Source organism: Macaca fascicularis, chromosome 11 (assembly GCF_037993035.2).
Source record: "Macaca fascicularis isolate 582-1 chromosome 11, T2T-MFA8v1.1".
NCBI lineage: Eukaryota > Metazoa > Chordata > Mammalia > Primates > Cercopithecidae > Macaca > Macaca fascicularis.
Window position 1 is genome coordinate 95104825 of NC_088385.1, and position 24530 is coordinate 95129354.

Genomic DNA, 24530 nt, shown 5'->3' on the forward strand with positions numbered 1-24530 from the left:
CCCAGGAAACAGTTGAGTGGGTTAAATACAGTAAAAAGAGAAGACATCTACAACTAGGTCTTGAGAAACTCCTATATTTAGATGTTGAAGAGAAGGATCCTAAATAGGAGACATATCAAATGAAGAGAAAGGTAGGAAAGTGTATTAAGAAAGACCAAACGGTTAACATTAACAGATGCTCTTGAAGGGGAAAGTGAGATCTAGAATCTGTTGGATTGGACCTCTTTTAGTCTGTAGTTACTTAAAGGAAATTTGTTTCTGTGCGGTGAGTGATTTGATAAGAAAGTGAAGAGAGCTAGTATAGATAACCTGTAGGAATAAGTTAACTTTGACTGTTTCAAAGGATGGGATAAACTTGATTTATTTCCTACCTAAGTAAGGGAAGACTATGCTGGTCAGGCAGTGGTTTCAAGTCAGACTGCTAATCTTATGTAGGGCTTGGGGGAAGCATTGAGATCTGGCATTGGTAGACCTTCAGAGGTAGGAGGGAGTGATGTCAGGGAGAGACTGTTGATTGGTTGGCATATAGAAGCATTTTTGTTGGAGTACTCAGCCACTCAGCTGACTTTTAGAAGAATGCGGATATCCCTGATGGGTTGGCTTGCAGGAACATATTTATTAAGTTGAAATGTTGATTGGTTAAGTGGTGGACTTAAGTTGATTAGTTAAGCAGGCTACTTGATACTATGGCAACAAAATCTTTCCTAAGATCATGGGAACTTGTTTTGTACCTGAGGTATGTAACGAATAGGGAAGGTAGCTTAAAAGATGTATTGTTAAAGATGTTTAAGGCTGGAGAGGCAAGAGCATGTTTAAATATATAGATAGGAAGAATACAGTTGATTAGAAAGTGGTTAATAAATTAGAGAAGGAATAATTGTTAGTGAAGTTTATGAGGAGCAGGAGATATGGAGCACAGGTTTGGCCTGAGATAGAAGAGACACCCTTTATGTTACAAGAAGAAAGAAAATGAATGTGGATGTTGGTAGGTTTAGCAGCAGGAAATTGAAGAAATTCTTGTTTTATGGCTTTAGCTTTCCCTGTAAATTAGGAAATGTAGTTGCCTGCTAAAAGTGACATGAGTCAACAGTTTGAGAAAAGTAATGAAGATTCAAAGCAGTCAATAAGAGTGGAACTTTTGGCCGGGCGCGTTGTCTCAAGCCTGTAATCCCAGCACTTTGGGAGGCCGAGACGGGCGGATCACGAGGTGATGAGATTGAGACCATCCTGGCTAACACGGTGAAACCCCGTCTCTACTAAAATATACAAAAAACCAGGCGAGGTGGCGGGCGCCTGTAGTCCCAGCTACTCGGGAGGCTGAGGCAGGAGCATGGCGTAAACCCGGGAGGCGGAGCTTGCAGTGAGCTGAGATCCGGCCACTGCACTCCAGCCTGGATGACAGAGCGAGACTCCGTCTCAAAAAAAAAAAAAAAAAAACAGTGGAACTTTCCAGAGAAACCTAGAAATCCTAAACAGTCTTAAGGATAAATTTGAACTTGGTGCTTATGCTTTTATGATAGTATTAATCTGTTCAGCTTAGGGACTTTCTCTAGCAGCGCATTGCCACTCTGATAAATACAGACAAAAGAAATAAATGGTAGAATACATCCAAAGCTGGAGTTTTGCTAAAAGAAAGTTTAAAAAAAGGAGAGGTAGGGGAATTAAGGTTTCAGCAAATAAAATAATGGTGCATGTAATGTAAACTGAATTTAAAATGCATATAAAAATGGAACAGCTGTGGCCTTAAGCATAACTTTACTTTCGGTATAGTCCTAATAAATGTGCTATTTTTTATGGTGGTATTTTCTGAAGATCTCTGGAAGGGATAAGTAGAACAAAGTAGTACCTACCAAAGACTAGTTACCATCTTATGCACTTATTAGATAAGATGTCATATATTTGTCAACAGCAAAATGTAAGTCGTTATTAATCCCCATTTTATTTGTAAAGAACTAACTGGGTTCAGTGGCTCATGCCTGTAATCCCAGTGCCTTGGGAGACAGAAATGGGAAGATCAATGGAGGCCAGGAGTTTGAGACAAGCCTGGGCAAGATAGTGAGATCCCATCTCTAAAAAATTTTTTTTAATTAGCCAGGCATGGTAGTGCATACCTGTAGTCCTAGGTACTTGGGAAGCTGAGGCAGGAGGATTGCTTGAGCCCAAGAGTTCAGGGGTGCAGTAGACTATGATCATGCCACTATACTGTATCCTGGATGACAGACAAGACCCTGTCAAAAAAAAAAAAAAAAAAGGAAGAAGAAGAAAAGAAAGACTCTTGAGGCAACTGAGTGGTTTGCCTTATGTAGGAAATGAGAAGTAAAGCAGATTTGTCTCGAACTCTTTGCTCTTTCTACTAATATCCTAACATTTAAGGCAGTTTATAGTACTGGAAGAAGGAAATTAAAAGATAGTGATAGTTAACTAGGTTGACGTACATTATTAGAGAGCATATTAGGACTTGTGAATAAGTTAATCATTAGAGGACCTATAGATTTTTCCTGAGAGTTTTTTTTTTTTTTTTTTTTGTATAGCTTATGCATCAGTCTACAATACACTTTTGGGTGAATTTAACACTTAATTCCTTCAAATGAAATTGCCTTAGGGCGGCCATGAATTAATAAGTCTAAATTTTTTTTCAATGAACTACATACATATTCAGGAACTTTATCTGTTTCACATTTTTTGTCAAGCATCTCTGGGAAATGGAAAGTGAATTCTATGCACTCTTAGTTGTTCTTACCTTTTTGATTTTAAAAAACTGAAGTGTCAGACCTGTAAATTGGTATGATGGTGACCAGTTTGATGGTAGTGATTTTCCTCAGATTCAGTGTTGCCTTATTACAAATCATTAATGTGTGAACATTTGTGGAGAGAGTATTCTTTTCAATGTATATACCTCTGTATTTCACAAATTAAGTCAAATAGAAAAAGATATTCTTTCACCTTAGCCCATTAGAAGAGTCTCAAACTTGTGAAGCTAAAGTTTTAACTTGTTTATTCAATTAGGTACTATAAAACAAATCACGGTAACAAAATATGGAAGCAGATGTCCATAGAAACAGATTTCCTAATAGTGACCAAACTTATTTCCTTCACAAGCTATTTATGTGCTAGTGTTTTGTGGGTGTATAATGTGGAAACCACATGTCATCCCATTTTCAGAATGGTAAGAAATCTAAACATTTTTATGATGTTTCATTTCATTGTTCAGTGTTATATTAGTAATTTTAGAAATTCTTATAGAATGAAAGACTGTTGATTTAAAGGGGGTCAGTTTTATTTTTATGCATACACCAAGCTTCTAGTTAAATACATTTAACCTTTCAGGATGTTATATGAAGTAATGCTAAGGTACAGTAGTCTGCTGTCTTGTCTGAACAACACCTGATTTTGTTCCCTCAGTTTCCAATATCATGCGGTTCCTTAAAGTAGTAAAGTTGTAAAAATTGACGTTTAAATTTTTTTTAATCAGCGTTTGTAGTTTTGATTTGTTGAAAAACCTATTAGCATATTTCATTATCATCTTATTTTTACCACACGCACATAGCTAGATGTGTAAAATTTTTATTTGTTTAACTTATATTCCTCCTAACTGAAGTTTTATGCCTTTTACCAACCTTTCCCCATCCTTCTCCCTCCAACCCTGGTGACCACCATTTACTCTACTTCTGTGAGTTCAACTTTTACAAATTCTACATACAAGTGAGATCATGTGTTACTTGTATTTCTGTGGCTGGCTTATTTCTATTAACATGGTGTCCTCCGGTTTTATCCATGTCAAAATGACAGGATTTCCTCTATTTTAAGGCTAAATAGTATTCCAAAGTATATATGTACCACATTTTTTTCATCCAGTAATCTGTTGATGGATACTTAGGTTGTTCCCATATCTTGGCTATTGTAAATTGAAAAATGCTGCAATGAACAGGGGAGGTCAGATCTCTCTTCAACTTACTGATTTCATTTCCTTTGGATCTATACCCAGTAGTGAGGATGCTGGATCACGTGGTAGTTCTATTTTTAATTTTTTGAGGAGTCTCCATACTGTTTGCTTAATGGCAATGCTAATTTACATCCTACCAACACTGTGCAAGTGTTTCCTTTACGTTCTTGCCAACATTTGTTATCTTTTGCCTTTTTGATAATAGCCATTCTTACAGGTGTGAGATGATATCTCATTGTGGTTTTAATTTTCACTTCCCTAATGATAGTGATGTTGAACATTTATATACTTGTTGTCCATGGGCATGTTATCTTCTGAGGAATATCTGTTTATCTCCTTTGCCCATTTTTTAAATTGGGTTGTTTTCTTACGATTGAGTTGTTTGAGTGTGTTATTTTAGATACAATTTCAAAAAGTACTTCCACTTTTTATTTAACTGGATGAACCTTTATTGTTTAATTTTTCTTAAAGATGTGAATATTTACATTAATTAAAGTTTTTATATTTTACTATGCAAGCATATTCTTTACAGAAAACCAGTGAGATAATAGCTAATTATGCTTCTCAAATTTAAAATGCTGTAATGGTTTAAATTTTAATTTCAAGGAGTAATCACTTCCAAGCACACCTAGAAATCTTGTTTTCGAAGAAAGTTCATAGATATCTTGTAATTATAACTTCTAGAATTCAAGATTTCCATTTCACCTTGCTTACATACATCCTGATGTTCGTTAATGCCTAAGTTGCCTTCTTTATGTTTAAATTAATATTCTTCACAGTATTATTAAAAATAGTTTACCAGTACACTATTCAAATTAAATGATAAAATATTTGAATTCGAGTATCAGATGCCCATATATTTCTTAATTTATTATAAATTTATTATAAATTGTTAAATCTTTTTTTTTTTTTTTTTTGTAGGCGCTTTGTTTAATGGCATTACCATTTATTCCTGCATCGAACCTTTTTTTTCCAGTTGGATTTGTTGTTGCCGAGCGAGTATTATATGTTCCCAGCATGGGATTCTGTATTTTGGTAGCCCATGGATGGCAGAAAATATCAACAAAAAGGTGAATTTAAATGTCAGTTCATGTAATGCTTACTATGGAATTAAGTATGACACATTTTAAAATTTAAGTATTTAGTTCAGTTTTCTAAGTCATGCTTTTGTATCTTTTGGTTTTTCATCTCCATAATCTCCACATTTGTCTTGTAAGACAAGTTAGGAAAGCTCCACAGCACCTACTTATTCTGTGTTCTTCCCCATATTTATGCAATTTGATTTTACAGCCTGAGACAGAACAAACTTTGAGTCAGTCCCAAATGAAAACAAGGATGTTACTGAGAATAAAGTCACAAATGACCATTGCCACTTCCATATTCAGTGAACTAAGATAATAGTCATCCTACTTAAGTGAGTTGTATTGAGTTAATATATATAAAATTCGTATGGTAAGCGATCTGTAATTTCTTGCTATCATCACTATCTTCATTATAATCTTTGTATCCTAGTTGCCTCAGACTAACAGTTAAGGAAAGCGTAGTCACACTATATATGCTTAGGAACTATCATTGTTATAGTTATTATCTCGTTGTATACTTAAGCTGTGGCACTAAAATTACCAAATCAAGCAAGTTGTTAAAGGTCAAGTAATACTGATGTAATAATATTAACTTTGAATTTGCAACTTGAAAAAGAAATAGTCACTTCTCTCACTTTCCCATTTTCTAGTCACCCCTAACCCCACAGAATTCTGACTTCTCTCCACTTCACCCTTAATATACAACAAAGTACCTCCTAGTAGCTAAACTAAATCGACTCTTTTAATTTAAAATTCATTTCCCTAGTGTCTGTAAAAAGTGTTTCTCTTGATTAATTCTTCTGGCTGTACCTGCTCTTTGAATATTTACGTTTTTCAAAGTCTTATAGCCACTTTTTTCACACTGCATGTGTTCCACAGATAATCTCATCCATGTCCGCAATTTTTTATTGCCATCTACCAAACCTTTTCTTTTAGCTTCTACCCATATATCCATTTATAATCACTACCCATTTTTGAATGCCTGCCATGTACTAAGGACCATGATAAACACTTTAGATTTGTTTTCTCATTTAATCTTGAACTTCTTAAGTCTATTTTGCAGATGTGAACATTGAAGCCATATTACCCAAGATCACACAGCTAGTAAATAACAGTCTTGTTTCAGATTTACATCTGACTGCTTCTAATGACCATGTTCTTTCTCATCCATACTCATGTGTCCTAGTTAAGTGGATCTATCAAAACGAAAGAAATTAAACCATGTTATAGGAACAAAAACACAGACTCAGAGACTATTAACACTAAACAAGATCATAAAGATTATAGGTGAGGAATTGAGCCTTCAAATAATTAACCTAAAGTTGTATAAGTAATTTGCCTCTGTTTAATGAAGAGTCACTTTTACTATGTCTTTTAATAGACAATTCTAGCTTTACAGTAGAGAAATAAAGAATATCATGATAGCCTTGGTATAAATTGTAAGCAAAACATTTTCAAATGTGACCAGTGGTAAGGTTGACCAAACCTTTCTAAACTCAATTAAGAATAGTTGTAGAAAATGGCAAAAAGGACTGTAAATATAAAAAGTCACATTTAAAAATTGATTTTATCCATTTATAATCATTTAATTTAAACAGAACTTTTGAAATATAGCCAATATTAGCATATATAATGCAGTTGACTGGAAAGTCATATTCACAATATTTAATTTTTTTGGTGTTGTGTCCTCTAAAGTTGGGTGATCATTAGAATGAATTAGAATAAATTCACATCTGATATTTTAGGAGCATTTAAGATACTTCTTACCTCTGTTCTAAAAGGTAAAATGCTTTTGGTGATGAAGACAATTTTTTTTTGTTTTGCTTTTTTTCTCTTAAACAGTGTGTTTAAAAAGCTTTCCTGGATTTGTCTGTCTGTGGTGATACTCACTCATTCCTTGAAAACATTCCACAGAAATTGGGATTGGGAATCGGAATATACTTTGTTTATGTCAGCCTTGAAGGTAAAGTGTTGTTCAGAATGACGGGAAAGTATGTCATCAGTGATTTCTTGGAACAATTTCTAAGCTGTTTTAACTTTGTTTTTAATTAGACATTTAACAGTCAAGATTAAGTACTTCACTAAAAGATTAATAAAAATAATTTGTTGTTTAATATATGCCATAACCAGATGCTCTGAATAATACTAAGCTATATGCCCAAAGCATATATGATAATTCCCTAAATGCTATACAGTTATTGGAAGCTCGAATGACACGATGTTTAAATCAGAATAGTATATTTCATTGGTTCTAAAGGTGCTCGTTTTTTTCCTTTTTTATATCTCTGAAATCAAGTAAGTCTTAGAGTGAAAAGCATCTTAAGTTAGTGTCCTTTTTTCTTTCTTAATGGTACTTAAAATAATAGTGAGTTTTATAATTGATGGCATCAATTCAGTAGAATAAAATGCACAGCAAAAAAAAAAAAAATGTACCCAACGATGTGGAAAATAACCAGTGGTTACAATACCATCAGAAAGATAAGCATTGGCAGAAAGGAAGGACATAAGATTGTCCTGTAGAATGTACCTTATAAATTGGAAAAAGGTCTTTTAAAAAACAAAAATTTGTTTTTTTTAAAGGTTATCAGCAAAGATGTTTTCAAGCTCTCCCTTACCAGTACCCCTCTTCAGATACCTGAATTTTTACTTCCTTTGGACTATTTCTTAACTCTTTGTTGTTTAGCTTTATTGGATTGCTGCCTCATTCCAGTAGTCTGTGTGACTTCTTGATTCCACATCTACTTAAGATCAGATGACTCTCTTCTTATACAACTCAGTAACTCTACTCTCTCTCCCAGCTCAGAAGTCTGCCAACAAGTGAGACCTCATTACCATGCTTATTAAACCATACTCCTAGGAGACCAGTGGAGCCCCATAATTTTCCAGAATTTTGCTTATACTCACTCCCAGAACAGTGGTTGGAACCTATAGCCACAACCGCTGCAATTAGTTCCTTGGCTAAGTGTCATCTGTCTGCAAGAACACCACGGCAATCTGTGAACTTTGAAAACACAGATTGACTCAGAGGTTTAATCTCAGGGTTTCCGTTACCATAATGGACTACATAAATAACTTTAAATATGTCAAGTCTAAAAATAAGTCATCAGTGCAACATTTAAACACATTCTCATGTTCCAGTGCTTTTGCTCCTAAAAATACAAATGGTAGAGCAGAAGTTTTGAAACACCACTGTACTTTCATCAAATAACATTTTCAGTAAAATGTTAATATATAACATGAATGAAATAAGACTGTTATGGTTTTAGTATGTTGGTGTTCAGGTGAAGGGAGAGTAAATTTGGTGAAGCAGTCTTTATTTGACTCCTGTGTCATCCCCAGAGACATTTCCATAGAACATTATTTTCTTAATAGTATACCAAAGAAATATTTGTATGAACTGGAGTCTATCTGTGCTTGTATTTAAGGTAAATAAAAATAATGCCAAACTATGGAATAATGTGGGTCATGCTCTGGAAAATGAAAAGAACTTTGAGAGAGCTTTGAAATACTTCCTACAGGCTACCCATGTTCAGCCAGGTAAGCATTATTAACTAATAAATTCATGAATTTTATTTTTAAAAAAGTTTTGATTATCCATGGGGGAAATAAGATAGAGTTTATTTACTTTTATTGTAAGTGACTTGAATACTAGACTTCAGTGCTTGCTTATTTTGAATTGGATTACATATAATAGCCACTTAATATCAGACTGATACCTGTATTCAGTATCAGTATTCCCTGATAGTTTGCACCTGTATTCCCAGCACTTTTGGAGGCTGACACAGGAGGGTCAGTTGAACCCAGGAGTTCATGACCAGCCTGGGCAACAAAGCAAGATCCTGTCTCTACAAAACAAAAATTAAAAAATTAGCCAGGCATGGTAGTGTGGGCATGTAATCTCAGCTACTTGGGAGGCTCAGGTAGGAGGATTCCTTGAGCCCAGGAGTTCAAGGCTGCAGTGAGCTATGATCACATGGTTATACCACTGCACTCCAGCCTGGGTGACAGAGTGAGACTGTCTCAAAACAAACAAAAACATTTATGGATTTTTTCTTAACATAGAGTTGTTGGGTGGCATGGATATGGATAATCAATTTTGGTGGAATGATTGGTACAAAAGCCTGATGGTAGTGAGCTTAAGAGAATGGTTAAAGAATAATTGGATACAGTTCATATAGAAAACTCTTTTGAAGGGTGTTGATAAGAAATAGTGGTAGTGCTGGGTATGGAGTCAAGAAAGGATGGTAAGATAAGAGGGTTTTGGCTTTGTTTTTTAAGCCAGTTTGGGCCAGAAACAGTGGCTCAAGTCTGTAATCCCAGCACTTTGGGAGGCCAAGGTGGGCAGATCACTTGAGGTCAGGAGTTTGAGACCAGCTTGGGCAACATGGTAGAACCCCATCTCTACTAAAAATACACAAATTAGCCAGGCACTGTGGCAACTGCCTGTAATCCCAGCTACTTGGGTGACTGAGGCACAAGAATTGCTGGAGCCTGGGAGGCAGAGGTTGCAGCGAGCCAAGGTCGCACCACTGCACTCCAGTCTGGGTGACAGAGTAACACTCTGTCTCAAAAAAAAAAAAGGTGGTATGGTTACATGTTTTTCTCTTGCAACTTTTTAGCTATAATAGTGATGGCATACACATGGAAAATTCTGTTAAATAGGATTAAAGTTTTGTCAGTTGTGTATTACTAATCAAGAAAGGGTTTAAGGAGTGAATAAATGATGAACCACCAAATCTAAGCTGATTAAGAAGGGATGCAAGAGAGGATGAGGGATGGAGGAAAGGTAACAAGATCAGTGGATCTGAGGAATTGTTGATATCTGAGTAGGATGTAGCTAGAGCAGCAGTATTTTTCGATAGGAGTGCTATTGGCATTTTTAGTGTAGAACTGTATTACAGAAGGTGTACCAGACATGGCCCCCATCCACCAAATGCCATCATTATTTTCCATTCAGAGTGATGACCAAAAAGAAACCTCCACGCATTACTAAATATCCTTGAAGGGGTGCAGCGTGTCGGACACTGTTGTTTTCTTCTAGTAAGTACAACTATGACCATTGCACTAACTGGCTAAGGTAGAAAGAAGGTGAAAATCATTTGGGAAAAAAGTTATCAAGACCATAGTATTCAAAGATTAATAGCTATATGGATTATGAAATCACTAAATCATTAAGAATTTTGACAAATGTAATGTTAGAGAAAGCAACAGGGAGCCAGAGTCTGTGATCCAGGAATTGGTGACTACAACACTAATAGGAATAGTCGATAATAGAGTTAAATTACAATCAGAGATGCGTATGGTAAAAGGAGAGAGAATTGTCCAAAAATGGCAACATGGATCAAGGAAGAAGGTATCTGTTTTTCCCCCAGGCCCAGTGTCACAAAGGATAGAAAAGAACACAGTCACCACTTGAAAGGGCTAAAGGTAACCATGTCTCCAAAACAAAGCTAAGTTTCAATTAGAGAAAGGTGAAGAAAAAGTTGTGAAAATATAACTGATGGTCTAGCCTTTCAGTTTTATCTCCGTTAGACCTTCATGTAGTTTAGTTTTTCTTGGACTATGGGATTGATGTCCTGTACTTCCTTACTTCTTTGCCTTTATTTTCTTCCTTGAGATTAGAATTTCTCCCTTCTCCCTTTCCTCCCATTTTCCAGTGACTTCTAAAACTCTTCCTATCTTTCCAGCTATAAGCAAATAGTTTTCATCTGTAAAACCCCTTAACTTCCTCTGTATCTTTCCTATATTTGTAATTTTCTATTTAGTGCTATATTTTATTTTAAATACAAATTTATTTAAAATATTTGTTTAAACTGTGGAGCTTCCTTGGGGTAGCAGGAATATCTGATTCATTTTTGTACCCCAGCGTCATCAAGTAGGGTCCTATGCGCAGTCAGCAGTCACTAAATATTTTAATTCATTACTTTCTTAAGTCTTGAGATGTACAATGCATGGATTAATTAGATTCTAGGAGTTTTTAGAGAAGCAGCCATCTTTGATTATCAGGCACACAAGGGCTTTGAGACTGAGATGCTACTTAGGCCTCTCAGACTCTTCTTGCTTGTTTCTAAAATGGGATCTATTTTAGAAATCTGTCTCACAGCATTGTTGTAAATACTAAGTTAAGTGTGTGGGGAGTGTGTGTACACATTCAGTTTTGTCTAGTGACTAGTGTGCCTATCACAGGATGTTGCTGATATGGACACTCAGTTTTTAAATGATTTTCCCGCTCATTGTCAATTGTCACTAATTGCTGTTTTTGAGATATTTGTTGAACCTTTCTTCTTCAGTTTGATTTCACTATCACACTTTCAGAATTGCTCTTTCTATTAATAATAAGCCATGGGATAGGAAAACAAGTAAACCAGTTTATTATAATGTGTTATGAATAAAGCATTTAAACTTAGAAACATTGAATGTGGCATCTAGAGGTTTCTTGGCTTATTCCATGTTTTTTTAAGCTGTATTCTTCCTAGATGGGTTTGACAGATGAAATGACATGTTATTTTACTGTATGTTTAGAGTTAGATAGTTTAGATGGGGCAAGACAGTAACCAAGATAAGGTTAAAAGGGACAACTAGCGTGATGGTTAGTTAAAAGTTTTGACTCTGGCATCAGACCTTTTCTCAAATTTAGTTCAGTCACTCTAAGTTTTCTATCTACAAATTTGAAGTAATAATATCTCCATTCTTTTGTATGGATTATGTTAAATACTGGTTATATAAGACTTGGGCCAGTTTCTAGGCAATAATGTATATTCAGTAAATATGAGCTAGTAAATATTAATGGCATTATTTTCACTGGAGCCAGGAAAGGAGGTTACCAAGTGTGTCCTACAGACTCTGGCTGAGTGACAGATGAAAGAGGTATGCTGACACAGGTATTTTGCCTGACAGTGCAGCTGGGAGACCTCACGGCTCAGCACCACCAATGAGAGAGTGCAGCAGCCATCGAGAGAGTGCACCCCCCATAAGCCAGCCCTGGTCACATTTATTTAATACAGATTTAATGATAAAGGCTTGGAGCAAACACAATTTGTATGTAATAAACATTGTCAACCCCCCGAGTAGAGAGCAGTCCTGTGCGCAAGTGATCAAAGATTGGTTTCTGGAGACAGGAGTAAACAAATTTATCTAGATAAGTTCCTTTACATTCCTTTGTTATCTACCCTTTGCTCTCAGGCTCTGGATAAGAGAATCTGGCTGCCTTCAGCCATAATTCCCTTCTGAAGCTTTTGCAAAACCTCCCGACCTTCCAAAAAGGTTTGCATCTTTCCCGACTTTTCCCACCACCCTGACCGAATTCCTACATCTCCCCCTTTTCTGTTTTTTGCATCAAGTTTTGTTGATTGAAGAGTACAGATGTGTGCAGCAACAGGTTTGTCAGGCGCAGCAGTTATAACTCATATTCCAGCTTTGCATCCTAGAATTAGTAAGTAACATAAGACAAGCATGAATACAATTAGTAATATTCTTTTCCAATTAAGGAGTGACATGTAGTGTTACTTGGCAGCTCAGTCCAATGTGTGTCGTTACTAAGGAACCCCACTGGGGGTATGTTAATCCCCCCTAGCCAAGCAGTTACATTATTAGAGGCCGGGAAGGGGGTGTCTGCCCAGGTAACAGGGTGAAAGAAAGACGGATTTAGAAGATGGGCCTAATAGAGAGTAGCAGGTACAGATAGCAGGCAAAGTGAGAGAATAAGAAAAACCAATGTCCTACGAGAGTTGTAATGTACAACTGAAAGCATAGTAAGGAACAAATTATCTGGAGTGAATAGTGTCTGTGTCCAGAACAGGATTCACTCAGCCTCCTGAATTGTCTTCGTCAGCATCCCCCAGGTAATGTCTGGGGCTTGTGTCATTCGAGAAAGCCGCATCCTCTGGGGCTGCTGGCCCTGCAGGGTCATTTCCTTCATTTCTGATACCAGGTTGGGTCCTAGTGACACCATAGTATGGTTTGATGTGTCATGCTGGAATCCATAGAGGACCTGAGGGGTTGTGAATACAAGCATATCCTCTTCCCCATGTTAAATCATTTGGACCACACCATACATTACTATTTACATCTTTCCATAAAACCATAGGTTTTATGTTTTGAAGGGCTTTAGTGAAATGCTTTTCTATGGCTGATTGAAATTTATCATCTAAATTTTAAAAATTAAGGGTGAATAAGGCTTACACCAATAGTGTTGCAGGATCCTTACTTATATTCTCCCTTTTTTGTTTTTTGAGCTTATTTTTAAGGGTAGAGTGGACACATTCTACTATGGCCTGTCCTTGAGTGTTATAAGGGATACCTGTGGAAGATTGGATGTTCCATGTGTGACAAAATTGTTGACCTTGTGAGCTGGCATAAGCCAGACCATTATCAGTTTTAATTTTTGTGGGCCACCCCATAAACACAAAAATTAAGAGAAAATGTTTAATAACATATTGGGAAGACTCTTCAGGAAAAGCATGTGTGGTAATTAGGTGAGAATTGGTATAAGTGGATACATGTGTATCTGAGTTTTCCAAATTCAAGAATGTGAATAAGATTTGTTTGCCATAACTGATTAGGTTCTAGTCCTCTAGGGTTAACACCTGTTGAAGGAGGGCACGTGCCTGTGAGTTGGCAATGTGGGCATTGTAAAATAATTTGTTTAGCTAGTCTTTGCGTAAGTTGAAATTGTTTAGTTAAGTTTCTTCAGTTTTGTTGGAAAAAATTGATGCAATTGGGTGGCTTGGTCAAGCAGTGATGTCATAACCTATAGATCTGCTTGTTCATTGCCATTAGCCAGTGAGTCAAGCAGTGGGCTGTGGGCTTGAGTATGTATGTTAAAAATAGGATGTGTATGTTGATCCAGCAGTTGCTGAAGTTGAAGAAAAAGTGCACACAGGTGGGCTCGAGAGAGGACTTAATGAAGGCTGTCTTAAGGTTCTGTGATAAATAAACAGAGTAAGCAGAGTCATTAACAATATTGATAGACTGAGCAGAAAAGATCTCCAGGGCCAATATTAAGGCTCCAACCTCAGCTCTCTGAGTGCTAGTAAATCCAGAACAAGTGAGGGAATTATGCAGTTTCCACCAAATAACCACTTTTCTATTTTTACCAGCACCATCAGTGAAAAGCGTTGGCTTTAGGTATGGGGGAGTGAACTACTTTTGTAGACACAACTACAGCAGTACGAGATAAGAACTGAAGTAGTTTGTCAGCAGGAAGGGCATGCTCTGTATGGCCTGCATAATCAGACAGTGCTATCTGAAGATCTAGAGATAGAGACAATATTGCTTTGAATTGCTTTTTACTCAAAAGAATTCTTATGACATCAGGGTCATAATCTAGAAACTGATTGCATTGTCTGCAGCCTATATAGATGACTTTAGTAACTAGCTGGATATAGGGAGATAGTGTTTTAGTCCCAGTACGTGAGCAAAAAACCCATCCTAGGAAGCATAGCCCTGGAGCTGTCTGTCCTATTAATCCTGTTAGGGAACGTTTAGTAGGAAAAACAAACAGTTGAACTGAATATTGCAGGTCTATGCAATCTAGTTACCTCTGAGAAACAGCTTGCTCTATTTCCTCAATTTCCCTTTTTGCTGCAAGAGTTAAATGCCTGGGAGAATCTAGGGTTGTATTGCCCTGTAGGACAGAAAACAGGTTTTGTAACTTATCAGTAGTTATGCCCAAGATGGGGCAAAACCAATTAATATCGCCCAGTAATTTTTGATAATCATTTAAGATATGCAAGTTGCTAGTATTTAATTTAACCTTTTGAGGTCTTACTGACCAGGAAGTTAGTATGTATCCAAGATATTTTCAAGGAGAAGACAATTATACTTTTTCATGTGCTGCGATTAAACCTCTTAGCTGTGTATTCTTTATGACAGAGGCATATAAACTTAAAATTACTGGCTCCGTTGGGGATGCTAGTAAAATATCATCTATAAAATGAATAATCTTGCATTTAGGAAATTCTTTTCTACTTGGGAGCAAAGCCTGATTTACATGATACTGACACATGGTAGGACTGTTCAGCATCCCTTGAGGAAGCACTTTCCAATGAAATCAGTGAGCTGGCCTTTCATTATTGATAGCTGGTATTGTAAACACAAATTTTTCTCTGTCCTGTTCTGCAAGGGGAATAGTATAAAAACAGTCCTTTAAGTCCATAATGACTAAAGGCCAATCTTGAGGAATCGCTGCGGGGTAAGGGAAACCCTGTTGAAGAGGCCCCAAAGGTTACAAATTAGCATCGATAGTCTGCAAGTCATGCAGAAGTCTCCATTGGCCAGACTTTTTGGGAATGACGAAAATAGGTGAATTCCAAGGACTGTGTGATGGTTCTATATGGCTGGCTTTTAATTGCTCCTCAACTAATTCATGGACTCTTTGTAATTTTTCTCCCTTTAAAGGCTACTGTTCTACCCAAATAGGATTTTGAGAGAGCCATGTCAGGGGTAGGGGAGCAATAACAGTGGCCATTATTAGAGGTCTGCAAAATGACCTCAATTAACCCTCTCATAAATGGGCTAGCAGCTCTGTTTTCTTTAATGCTTTTCCTTATCTCTTTATAAGTGTTAAAGTAATGGGTCCATATACCCCATTGCCTTGTTGATCTTGCATTACCGGGCAAGAGCTCCCCTTCTAATGCTGCTTACCTAAGACAGAATCCCATAGCTGTAGTGTATCCCTTGTCTTTCTTTCAATTTATTGAAGGAGGGGGCTCAGGCAAAACCTCAGTTTCCTCTTTGGTATTTTGCCCTTTACTGGCGGGGCTGAGGGAGAAGGAGGAGGCGGTAAGGTAGGTAATGATTTCTCCTCCCATCCGTTTTTAGGTTCTTCTGTGTAGTGCGGGACCAAAGCAGCCCTAACTAAGGCCCATAACATTAGAGATGTTACTGGGACCTCATACCCTTGGGCGTGATGTTAAGATTTCTCCACACTTGTTCTCAGAGTCCTATGTCTAGCGTGCCTTCTTCTGGGAACCATGGGTTATGGGAAACAGCAGTTTGCATTGGGTCCCTTATGAGCCTGCAAAACTGAGGCTCCACTAGCTTTAAGCAGCTGTTTCAGTACTTTTATATGCTGTTTCTGTTGAGCCAATAACCACTGTCCCATGATGAAGCCCTAGCCTGAACAGTTCCCTCGAACTTGCAAATCCCGAGCAGGCACCAATGACTTACTGCGCAGTCTCTTCACCTTCGTTTTTGAGGGTTCCATCGCAATCCATTGCAGCGTTCCTCATACGGGGCACCACCTGCCGAGTCTGTCCCACAGACTCTGGCCGAGTGACGTATGAAAGAAGTATGCTGACACAGGTATTTTGCCTGACAGTGCGACTAGGGGACCGCATGGCTCAGCACCGCCAACAAGAGAGTGCAGCAGCCACCAACAGAGTGCAGCCCACCCTAAGCCAGCCCCGCTCTCATTTGTTTAGTACAGATTTAATGATAAAGGCTTGGAGCAAACACAGTATGTGGGTAATAAACATTGTCGACCCCCCGAGTAGAGAGCAGTCCTGTGCATGAATAATCAAAGGTTGATTTCTGGAGACAGGAGTAAACAAATTTATCTAGATAAATTCATTTACATTCCCTTGTTATCTACTCTTTGCTCTCAGGCTCCAGATAAGAGAATCTGGCTGCCTTCAGCCACAATTCGCTTCCTAAGCTTTTGCAAAATCCCTGGCCTTCCAAGAAGGTTTGCATCTTTCCCTATAACTTTTTCTTACAACTTTTCCCACCACCCTGACCAGACTCCTACAGGAGGTAGCAAAAGAGACGTATAATGCAGGGAAGAAGGCTGAAAGTGAATGGATAGCAAATGGCTCTGTAGGTATATTTGTTCATCAGGCATGTATTTGAAAATTTACCATGTGTCAGACACTGTTTTAAGTGCTGGGGAATTCAGAAGAAATAAAACAAATTTCCTCCCTTCATGGAGTTTCCATTCTAAATAAAGGCATAAACATAAGTAAACAAATACCACATGTAAATATATATACATATGTACACATGAAATATATATTACACATATGTATGTACATGTGTATTTATATGAAAGTGATAAAAGCTATAAAACGGGCATAGAGATTAGAAATTTTCAGAGGAAGTTTCTTTGAGATGACAATAAAATGAGAGAGCAACCTTTGCACATACACTCTGGTGTAATTTTGAGTATCACTGGCTATGCAGAAAACAGTAAAGCTGGAAGATCATTTAGAAGGCTTTTGCAGTAACCCAAAGAAATGATTGAGTTGTAATTTTTTTAATAGCAGTCTTGAAGTACATTTGACATACAATAGACTATACATGTTTAAAATATATAATTTTATAAGTTCTGGCATATGTATATTACCTGTGAGACCATAACTACAATTAAGATACTGGAAATATCCATCAAACCCCTCAAATTCCTTGGATCCTTTTCTAATACCTCTCTCTTACCCCTTTTCACCCCAGCCTTCTCTAAGCAAAAGCTTTCTATCAGTACAGATAATGTGCTTTTTCAAAAATTGTATATGAATGGAATTGTACTCTATGGACTCTCTTTTTTTTTTTTCCTGGCTTTTTTACTCTGCACAGTTATTTTGATACTCATTCATGTTGTTGTATGAATCAAAAACCCATACCTTGGTATGGCTGAGTAGTATTCCTTCACGTGGATATACCACAGTTTGTTTATCCATTTACCTGTCAATGAATGTTTGGATTGTTCGCAGTTTGGAGCTGTTACAAATATGGCTGTTACAAACATTCATATACCAGTCTTTATGGATATATGTTTTATTTCTCTTAGGTAAAAACCTGAGAGAAGAATGGCATGGTCATATGATTTGTGTATGTTTAACTTTTTAAAGGCTGCTAAATTATTTTCCAAAGAATGTATTTCCCACCAGCAGTATAGGAGAGCTCTCCTGACTTTCTTAATTCTTCATTTGCTGAGAATTTTTAACACAAATAAATGTTAGATTCTGTCAAATGCTTTTGTGCACCATTTGAGATGATAAGCTTTTTATTTCTATTTTTTGGTCTGTTAATATAGTGGATATCATCGATTGAGTTCATAATGTTAAAACAACCTTACCTTCAGTAATACACAATTTGATCATGACTTATTATCTTTATTATATTTCTTAAAATGCTATTAGTAATTTTTACATCTATATTTATGAAGGATAGAGAGTTCCTAGGAGATTCCAGATATTTATAAATTTATCTTTTTAAATAAATTTATAATTTTGTGGACATCCAAGGAATACTGAAAATCTACATAGTTGCCTAAGCCATCAATGTGAGAATACTTCACTGTTGGGCAGCTAATATATCACTGTTGGGCAACTGTGTATTAGTCATACACAGTTGCCTGAAATTTTCCCAGCTACATCACATTTGCATCCCTAGGCAGGATGACTGAGACGACACGTGAACCAGTGTCTAATAACTACTGTCATTTCAAAGAATGGTGAATGTAAACCTGTGTACACAGGTGTTTGTTACTATTAAAAACACATGCAAACATTCATGCAGATAAGTTGATAACCTTTAGCAGTGAGGTAAATTCCCTCCTAATCTTTTGTTTTCCTAGTGAAAATATGATATTAGAGATGTGAGGAGAGATAAGAAATGAAATATATTCAACTAGGATTCTGGAAAATTAACTGATTATAGAAACCTCGTATTGACAAACTTAGGCTACATTTGAGATTTGTGAGGTCCTCATTTACAATTGAATTAAAAGCTAGATTGTTAACTCATGCTGCTCTTTTGGATAGGTACTCATAAGAGTGGGTTTATTCTTTGAAGTTCCTTTAGCTCTTTAGTCATTTAAATGTCATTGATTTTTTACATCTTGCCTTATTTTCTTACCTTTTTTTAATACTTAAATTTATCTTAAAAGTGATACTATTTTCCCCTCTAGAATTTTAAAACTTTGTAAATTATAAAGAATTGCTTAGAAATTATGTCTTTCATTTTATTAGCTGTATTGAGTGGCCTTTTTGATGCTAAACGCTATCTAATTGCATCTCTGCTCTTTGAAAACATAGGGCTGCTATACTTTAGTGTCTGAAGTCTACATTAATGACAATATCTCCTGGCCATAATTCTAAGAACATGATTTCAGTGGATAGTAATTCACCACATTTTTTTTCTAAGTATATAACCTCTTTCTTTTCTAACATTGGTTGGGGATAATCTCAATAACATTTTAAATACTCAGCTGGCATAATTACACTTTTATTTTAACAAATTTTCAGTTTATTCTTAAATTCTTAGGGTATAATTACTTTTTTCAGGTTCTATGTACCTTAGCTTTTCCTAAATAACATTCTGAGCTCTATAAACATGGTATGGATTTATCTGGTTTAAAAAAATAGTGATATAAAAGCAAAGACTACTCTGTATTTTTTAATTGACAATAATAGTACATATTCATGGGATATATAGTGATGTTTTAATACATATAATGCAAGCAAATACCCTGATCTAGTCACTATACTGTGTATTTTTTATATGCAGTTGGTAAAACAATGATTTTCAGCCCTGATTCTACATCAGAATTGCCTTTGACACTTTTTATAAACATATTTTTGCAGATTTCGTTTCTGAACAGTATGTTTTGATGGACCTAGGTGGGGCTGAAGTATCTGAATTTTTAAAAACTACACAGGTATTCTGATTTGCAGCCAGAATTAAGAATGGCTAGCTTAAACTTTTTTTGCTTGACCCCTCCTGGCTCCATGAGACTCAGCAAAACATCTAAAAAGAAAAAAATCAACTTCCTTACTCCTAAACTTAACTATAATCAAACTTGGACTGCATCTGCCAGTTTTTGTGCAGTGCACACAGTTGCCAGCCTAAAACAATATATAGCAAATTCTTAGGACTGTTACTCGGGAAATGCCCAAGATATATATGCTTGGCGCCTATGTGTCCTAGGAGCTGCAGGCAGAGAATTATTGCACAATTGCAAAATAATTGGTGTCACAAGGCAAGTAGTAATCATAATGAACCTTTTCATGTCTGTTAGTTCATGATGAATAAAAAACTGTCTGATTTAAGATCCTCTACCTTCCTTCTATCATTATTCCAGACCTTTGAAATATTTGCTGGCAAGTATATCCTTTTAGAAAGCTACGTACAATGAATCCTCATATCTTTCCTATTTCAACTGCATTTTTTTTCCTATCCCTGAATAAATTTGCTGGGATTTTTATTTTCCACATCGGAAAATAAGACATAAATTCCTGACATTCTAAGATTAACACAGCCTTTTTTAAAAATCTAAAATTAATTTTAAGGAGTTTATTATCATTTAAAAGAGGTGGGTCACTGCATCTTAAGTAATATTATTATCATTATTTTCCATTATACTCTCATTCTAGCCACAGTCACAAAAATTTTAAAAAATCAAATGCCAAAGTTTTTTTCAGTCTCTTTGCCCCTGTTCCACCATGATGCATATTTGTTGTAACACTAGAAATAATTCTAAAAATCCTTATGATTCATTTCACTTGTAGAGTTGAGCTATACCTTTTGAGTGAATTTCTTAGCTATGAGATTAAGTAAATGGAAGCAAGCTTTAGTATAGTAAAATACAATGAAGGAAGGTAATAAAATTTTTTTCATAACCTTTATCTCTTATGTGTCAACTCTTCAAAAATCCATTCAAATAGTTTTTTCATGCCATGTATGTATTTTCTGTCTTTACATGCTTTAAGTAAATTTGTGTTTAGCATTGGTTTTAAGTTATAACAAGTTAAATTACAAGAACTTTAAGGAAGAAGCAGGATCTGTTGCCTGCTTTTGCATTTGTCTAGTGGGTTTCTGAAAATACGTCTTCTCATTAGTTACATTGAATACTTGTTTATATATCGAATACATTGAATCATTTCATTGAGTATATTGAGTATATCAGTTGTATACTTGCCAACACATGATTGTTTTAAAATTTTAGATGATATTGGTGCCCATATGAATGTAGGAAGAACTTATAAAAATTTAAATAGAACCAAAGAAGCTGAAGAATCTTACATGATGGCTAAATCACTGATGCCTCAAGTAAGTTGCCATAATTTATCTGTTGTGTCATATCTATTAGATGTCCATATTGAATAGAATTATCTAGAAGGAAAATCTTTATCTTTTCTTCAGTTGATATAAAAGTAAAGTGTCTGATGAATCATCTATTCCTATAAGTTTTAGAAAGAATTACATTTTTCTAGCTCACTTAATGTAATTTTTTTTTTTTTTTTTTTTTTTTGGAGATGGAGTCTTGCTGTATTGCCCAGGCTGGAGTGCAGTGGCACGATCTCAGCTCACTGCAACCTCCACCTCCCGGGTTTAAGCAATTCTTCTGCCTCAGCCTCCCAAGTAGCTGGGACTACAGGTGTATGCCACCACACCTGGCTAATTTTTGTATTTTTAGTAGAGATGGGGTTTCACCATATTGGACAGGCTGGTCTCAAACTCCTGACCTCGTGATCCACCCACCTTGGCCTCCCAAAGTGCTGGGATTACAGGCATGAGCCACCATGCCCAGCCGTAGCTCACTTAATTTTAAAAATTGTTTTTACACAGTCCATTTGTAAACACTAAATTCATAAAGTATGAATTTTAGATATTCTTGATTATGAGTTATCAGCGAGTTATATGACTTTAAATATTTTATGTATATTAAGCATACTATTCGACATTATTCCTATCAAAAAATAAAAGTGATAAAATTAATAGATACATCTCTTGCTATGTCTATCAGTTGTTATAATGATATAAGATTCATTAAATATAACATAGTATCAAAATTGGAAGATCTGACCCTGTGTCAATTTTCATGTTATCAGCAAAATATTTTTGGGTTGTGACAATAGGGTAATTCCAGAATACTGAGGACTCACTTATCTGGTGAAGTTTGGAAATTAAACACTCTAACTGATTATTAAGTTAAGATTCTTATAATATATAGTATATATGGATCCAGACTTCCAGTGAACACAATAAAAATTAGATATGATAAAAACCAATAACAAATACAATTTAACTGTTATAGTTAAGGATTAAAATAATCCTTAAAATGTCATACAGTTCAACTTTAAACCCTGTCACCATTAATATGACTATAAATATTATCACAATTGAGAAAACTTCAGCCCAGCTTAAGCAGTTTTTTCTGAGGAAATAAGACTGTGCCGCTAATGTTACCACTTTATTAAAAATAAATAATAAAAATGTAAAAGAAAACACACAAAAATGTAAATAAATATATTTTACTTATAGTATCCTCAAAAATGTAATTAAATAATACTTTGTGCCATTAAGGATATATTTTTTCGTTCATGCCACCTCAGTGGATTATTGTTAGCTTTTTATTTGTATCTATCTTTTTCTGAAGTCAAACAAATCAGAACTTACAGAAGTCAAGCTCTCTGAGGTTTGATCAAAACAGGAATAGAACCCCGATCTCTCAGGCCAGTGTATTTTTTACACTATGTTCTGTGTTATTTTGAATTAGCCAATAGGAATATGTACTTTTGATTTTTGATACTGAAATATCAAATCATGAAAATGCCTTTTCTTCTAAACAGATTATTCCTGGTAAAAAATATGCAGCCAGAATTGCCCCTAACCACCTAAATGTTTATATCAATCTGGCTAACCTGATCCGAGCAAACGAGTCCCGACTGGAAGAAGCAGATCAGCTGTACCGTCAAGCAATAAGCATGAGGCCCGACTTCAAGCAGGCTTACATTAGCAGGTATCCCAGTTCAACTTAAAGCTATCATTATGGAATATTGAAACTGCATCTCCATGTATATTTTCAATGAATTGGCTTTTTTTGGGGAAAAAAATATATTTTTAATAATCTTAGCAACCAAGTGCATAGAAGGGCATAACTTTTTAGACTGACAGTCAGATTTTATTGATTTGAAATTAACAAGGGGAATCCCTAACTTGCAATAGCCAACTTAGGTTTTGTATTAAGAAAAGGGTAGAAGCAGCTCTTAGTTTCATTTTCTTCCCATCACCAAAATTGTTCTTTTCCTATTTAAATTAAAACTTAAAACTTACATTTTATAGTAGTTATTTCTAATATCAAACTCTCAGGAACTTTCTGGGGTTTTAGAATTGATTGGTCATTGATGCCTTTGACACAAAGAAAACATCTTGGTTCTCAGCAAAAAAAAAGTTTTCTGGTACTACATGTTAAAACTTCATTTATTTTCTTATGTATGTGTTATCACTTATATTTTGAGGAAAAAATGTTTTTAAACTTTATTTTGTAGCCTGGTCCAGAAAACTAATAGTAATTCATAGCATTTTTCTGTGGGGAAAGTACATTCTGAATTTAAGTTTTTGAGATAAAATCTGTTTGTAAGTTGGGGTTGTCTTTGTTCCGCCGTGCCCAGTACTTATTGAAGCCCATTGAGTTTAGCAGGGCTGTATCTCTAAATAACACCTGTCATGTATTAATCCGTAAAGAACTATTCAACAGTCTCTACGTTAAAAAAATAATGATTTGGACAAACATTCATTCTAGAAGTGGTTTTAATGAGGATATTAATTGTTCCTTTTATTCCTGTGCTGATACTATAGGAAAGAGTAGTATTATAAGAACAACTCTCATATCACTACTTAAATATGATTTGTACATATGTAAAAATAATTATTTAAGCAAAATTACTTTTTAAAATTTTCTAATGGAAAATAGAACCACATACAGTGGTTTCTTAACTGGTCCTCAATTCTAAGTGTGTTTCTCAAAGTTATCTATAGGTCAGACTCATCCATCCCACTCTTCCTGATCACCTTTTTTAGTCCTTTTTCTGTTTGTTTGTTTGTTTGTTTGTTTGTTACAGAGTCTCACTTTGTCAGCCAGGATGGAGTGCAGTGGTGTGATCTCGGCTTACTGCTACCTCTGCCTCCTGGGTTCAAGTAATTCTTGTGCCTCAGCCTCCCTAGTAGCTGGGACTACAGGCACGTGCCACCATGCCTGGCAAATTTCTGTATTTAGTAGAGACAGAGTTTTGCCATGTTGGGCAGCTGGTCTCGAACTCCTGATCTCAAGCGATCCACCCACCTCAGCCTCCCAAAGTGTTGGGATTACAGGCACGAGCCACCATATCCAGCTTTTTTTTTTTTTTTTTTAAGAATGGTCATATTATAAGAAGACATTGATGAGGACTAAATTAATATAAGAAGGGGTTACAGATTTTGAATATTTTGGTTTTTTGCACAGTGAGCCTTCTATTATAGATTCAAATATTGGAATTTCTCTTACCACTACTATATGTCATTTTTTTCTTCTAATGCTATTACTTTTTGTCACCTGACAAATTCATTAATCTCTCACTCTGGCTAGCTGTCCTTTTTCTGATGCAGTTTAGTCTGTCTCCTTTTAAGATAAATTCAAAGAATCTATTTTCTCTGTCCTCCTTCTTGGATTCCTCCTGATGGGTTGCCCTCTGAAATCAGGCATAATTTTTTTCTTCTTAAATGATATTTGAAAATATATCAAGCCA

At 35.8% G+C, this 24530-nt stretch overlaps 1 protein-coding gene across 6 annotated transcripts in view; it reads left to right on the forward strand.

Moving 5' to 3' along the window:
* The window catches only part of TMTC3 (transmembrane O-mannosyltransferase targeting cadherins 3), a 55025-nt gene that overhangs the window by 26138 nt on the left and 4357 nt on the right, over nt 1-24530 (forward strand). For 2 of the 6 annotated variants that reach the window (XR_012420474.1, XR_012420475.1), the window contains exons 8-13: nt 4865-5013; nt 6868-6988; nt 8451-8562; nt 9983-10065; nt 20969-21072; nt 22596-22765. Coding sequence is in view for 4 of the 6 variants with exons in the window: in XM_045365681.3 (XP_045221616.2) it covers nt 4865-5013; nt 6868-6988; nt 8451-8562; nt 20969-21072; nt 22596-22765 (656 nt within the window). In the remaining 2 variants the exon portion in view is untranslated. Of the gene's footprint in view, nt 1-4864; nt 5014-6211; nt 6313-6867; nt 6989-8450; nt 8563-9982; nt 10066-20968; nt 21073-22595; nt 22766-24530 lie in introns of all 6 variants that reach the window. The other 4 variants (XM_074007502.1, XM_074007501.1, XM_045365681.3 and 1 more) reach the window with 2 other exon arrangements.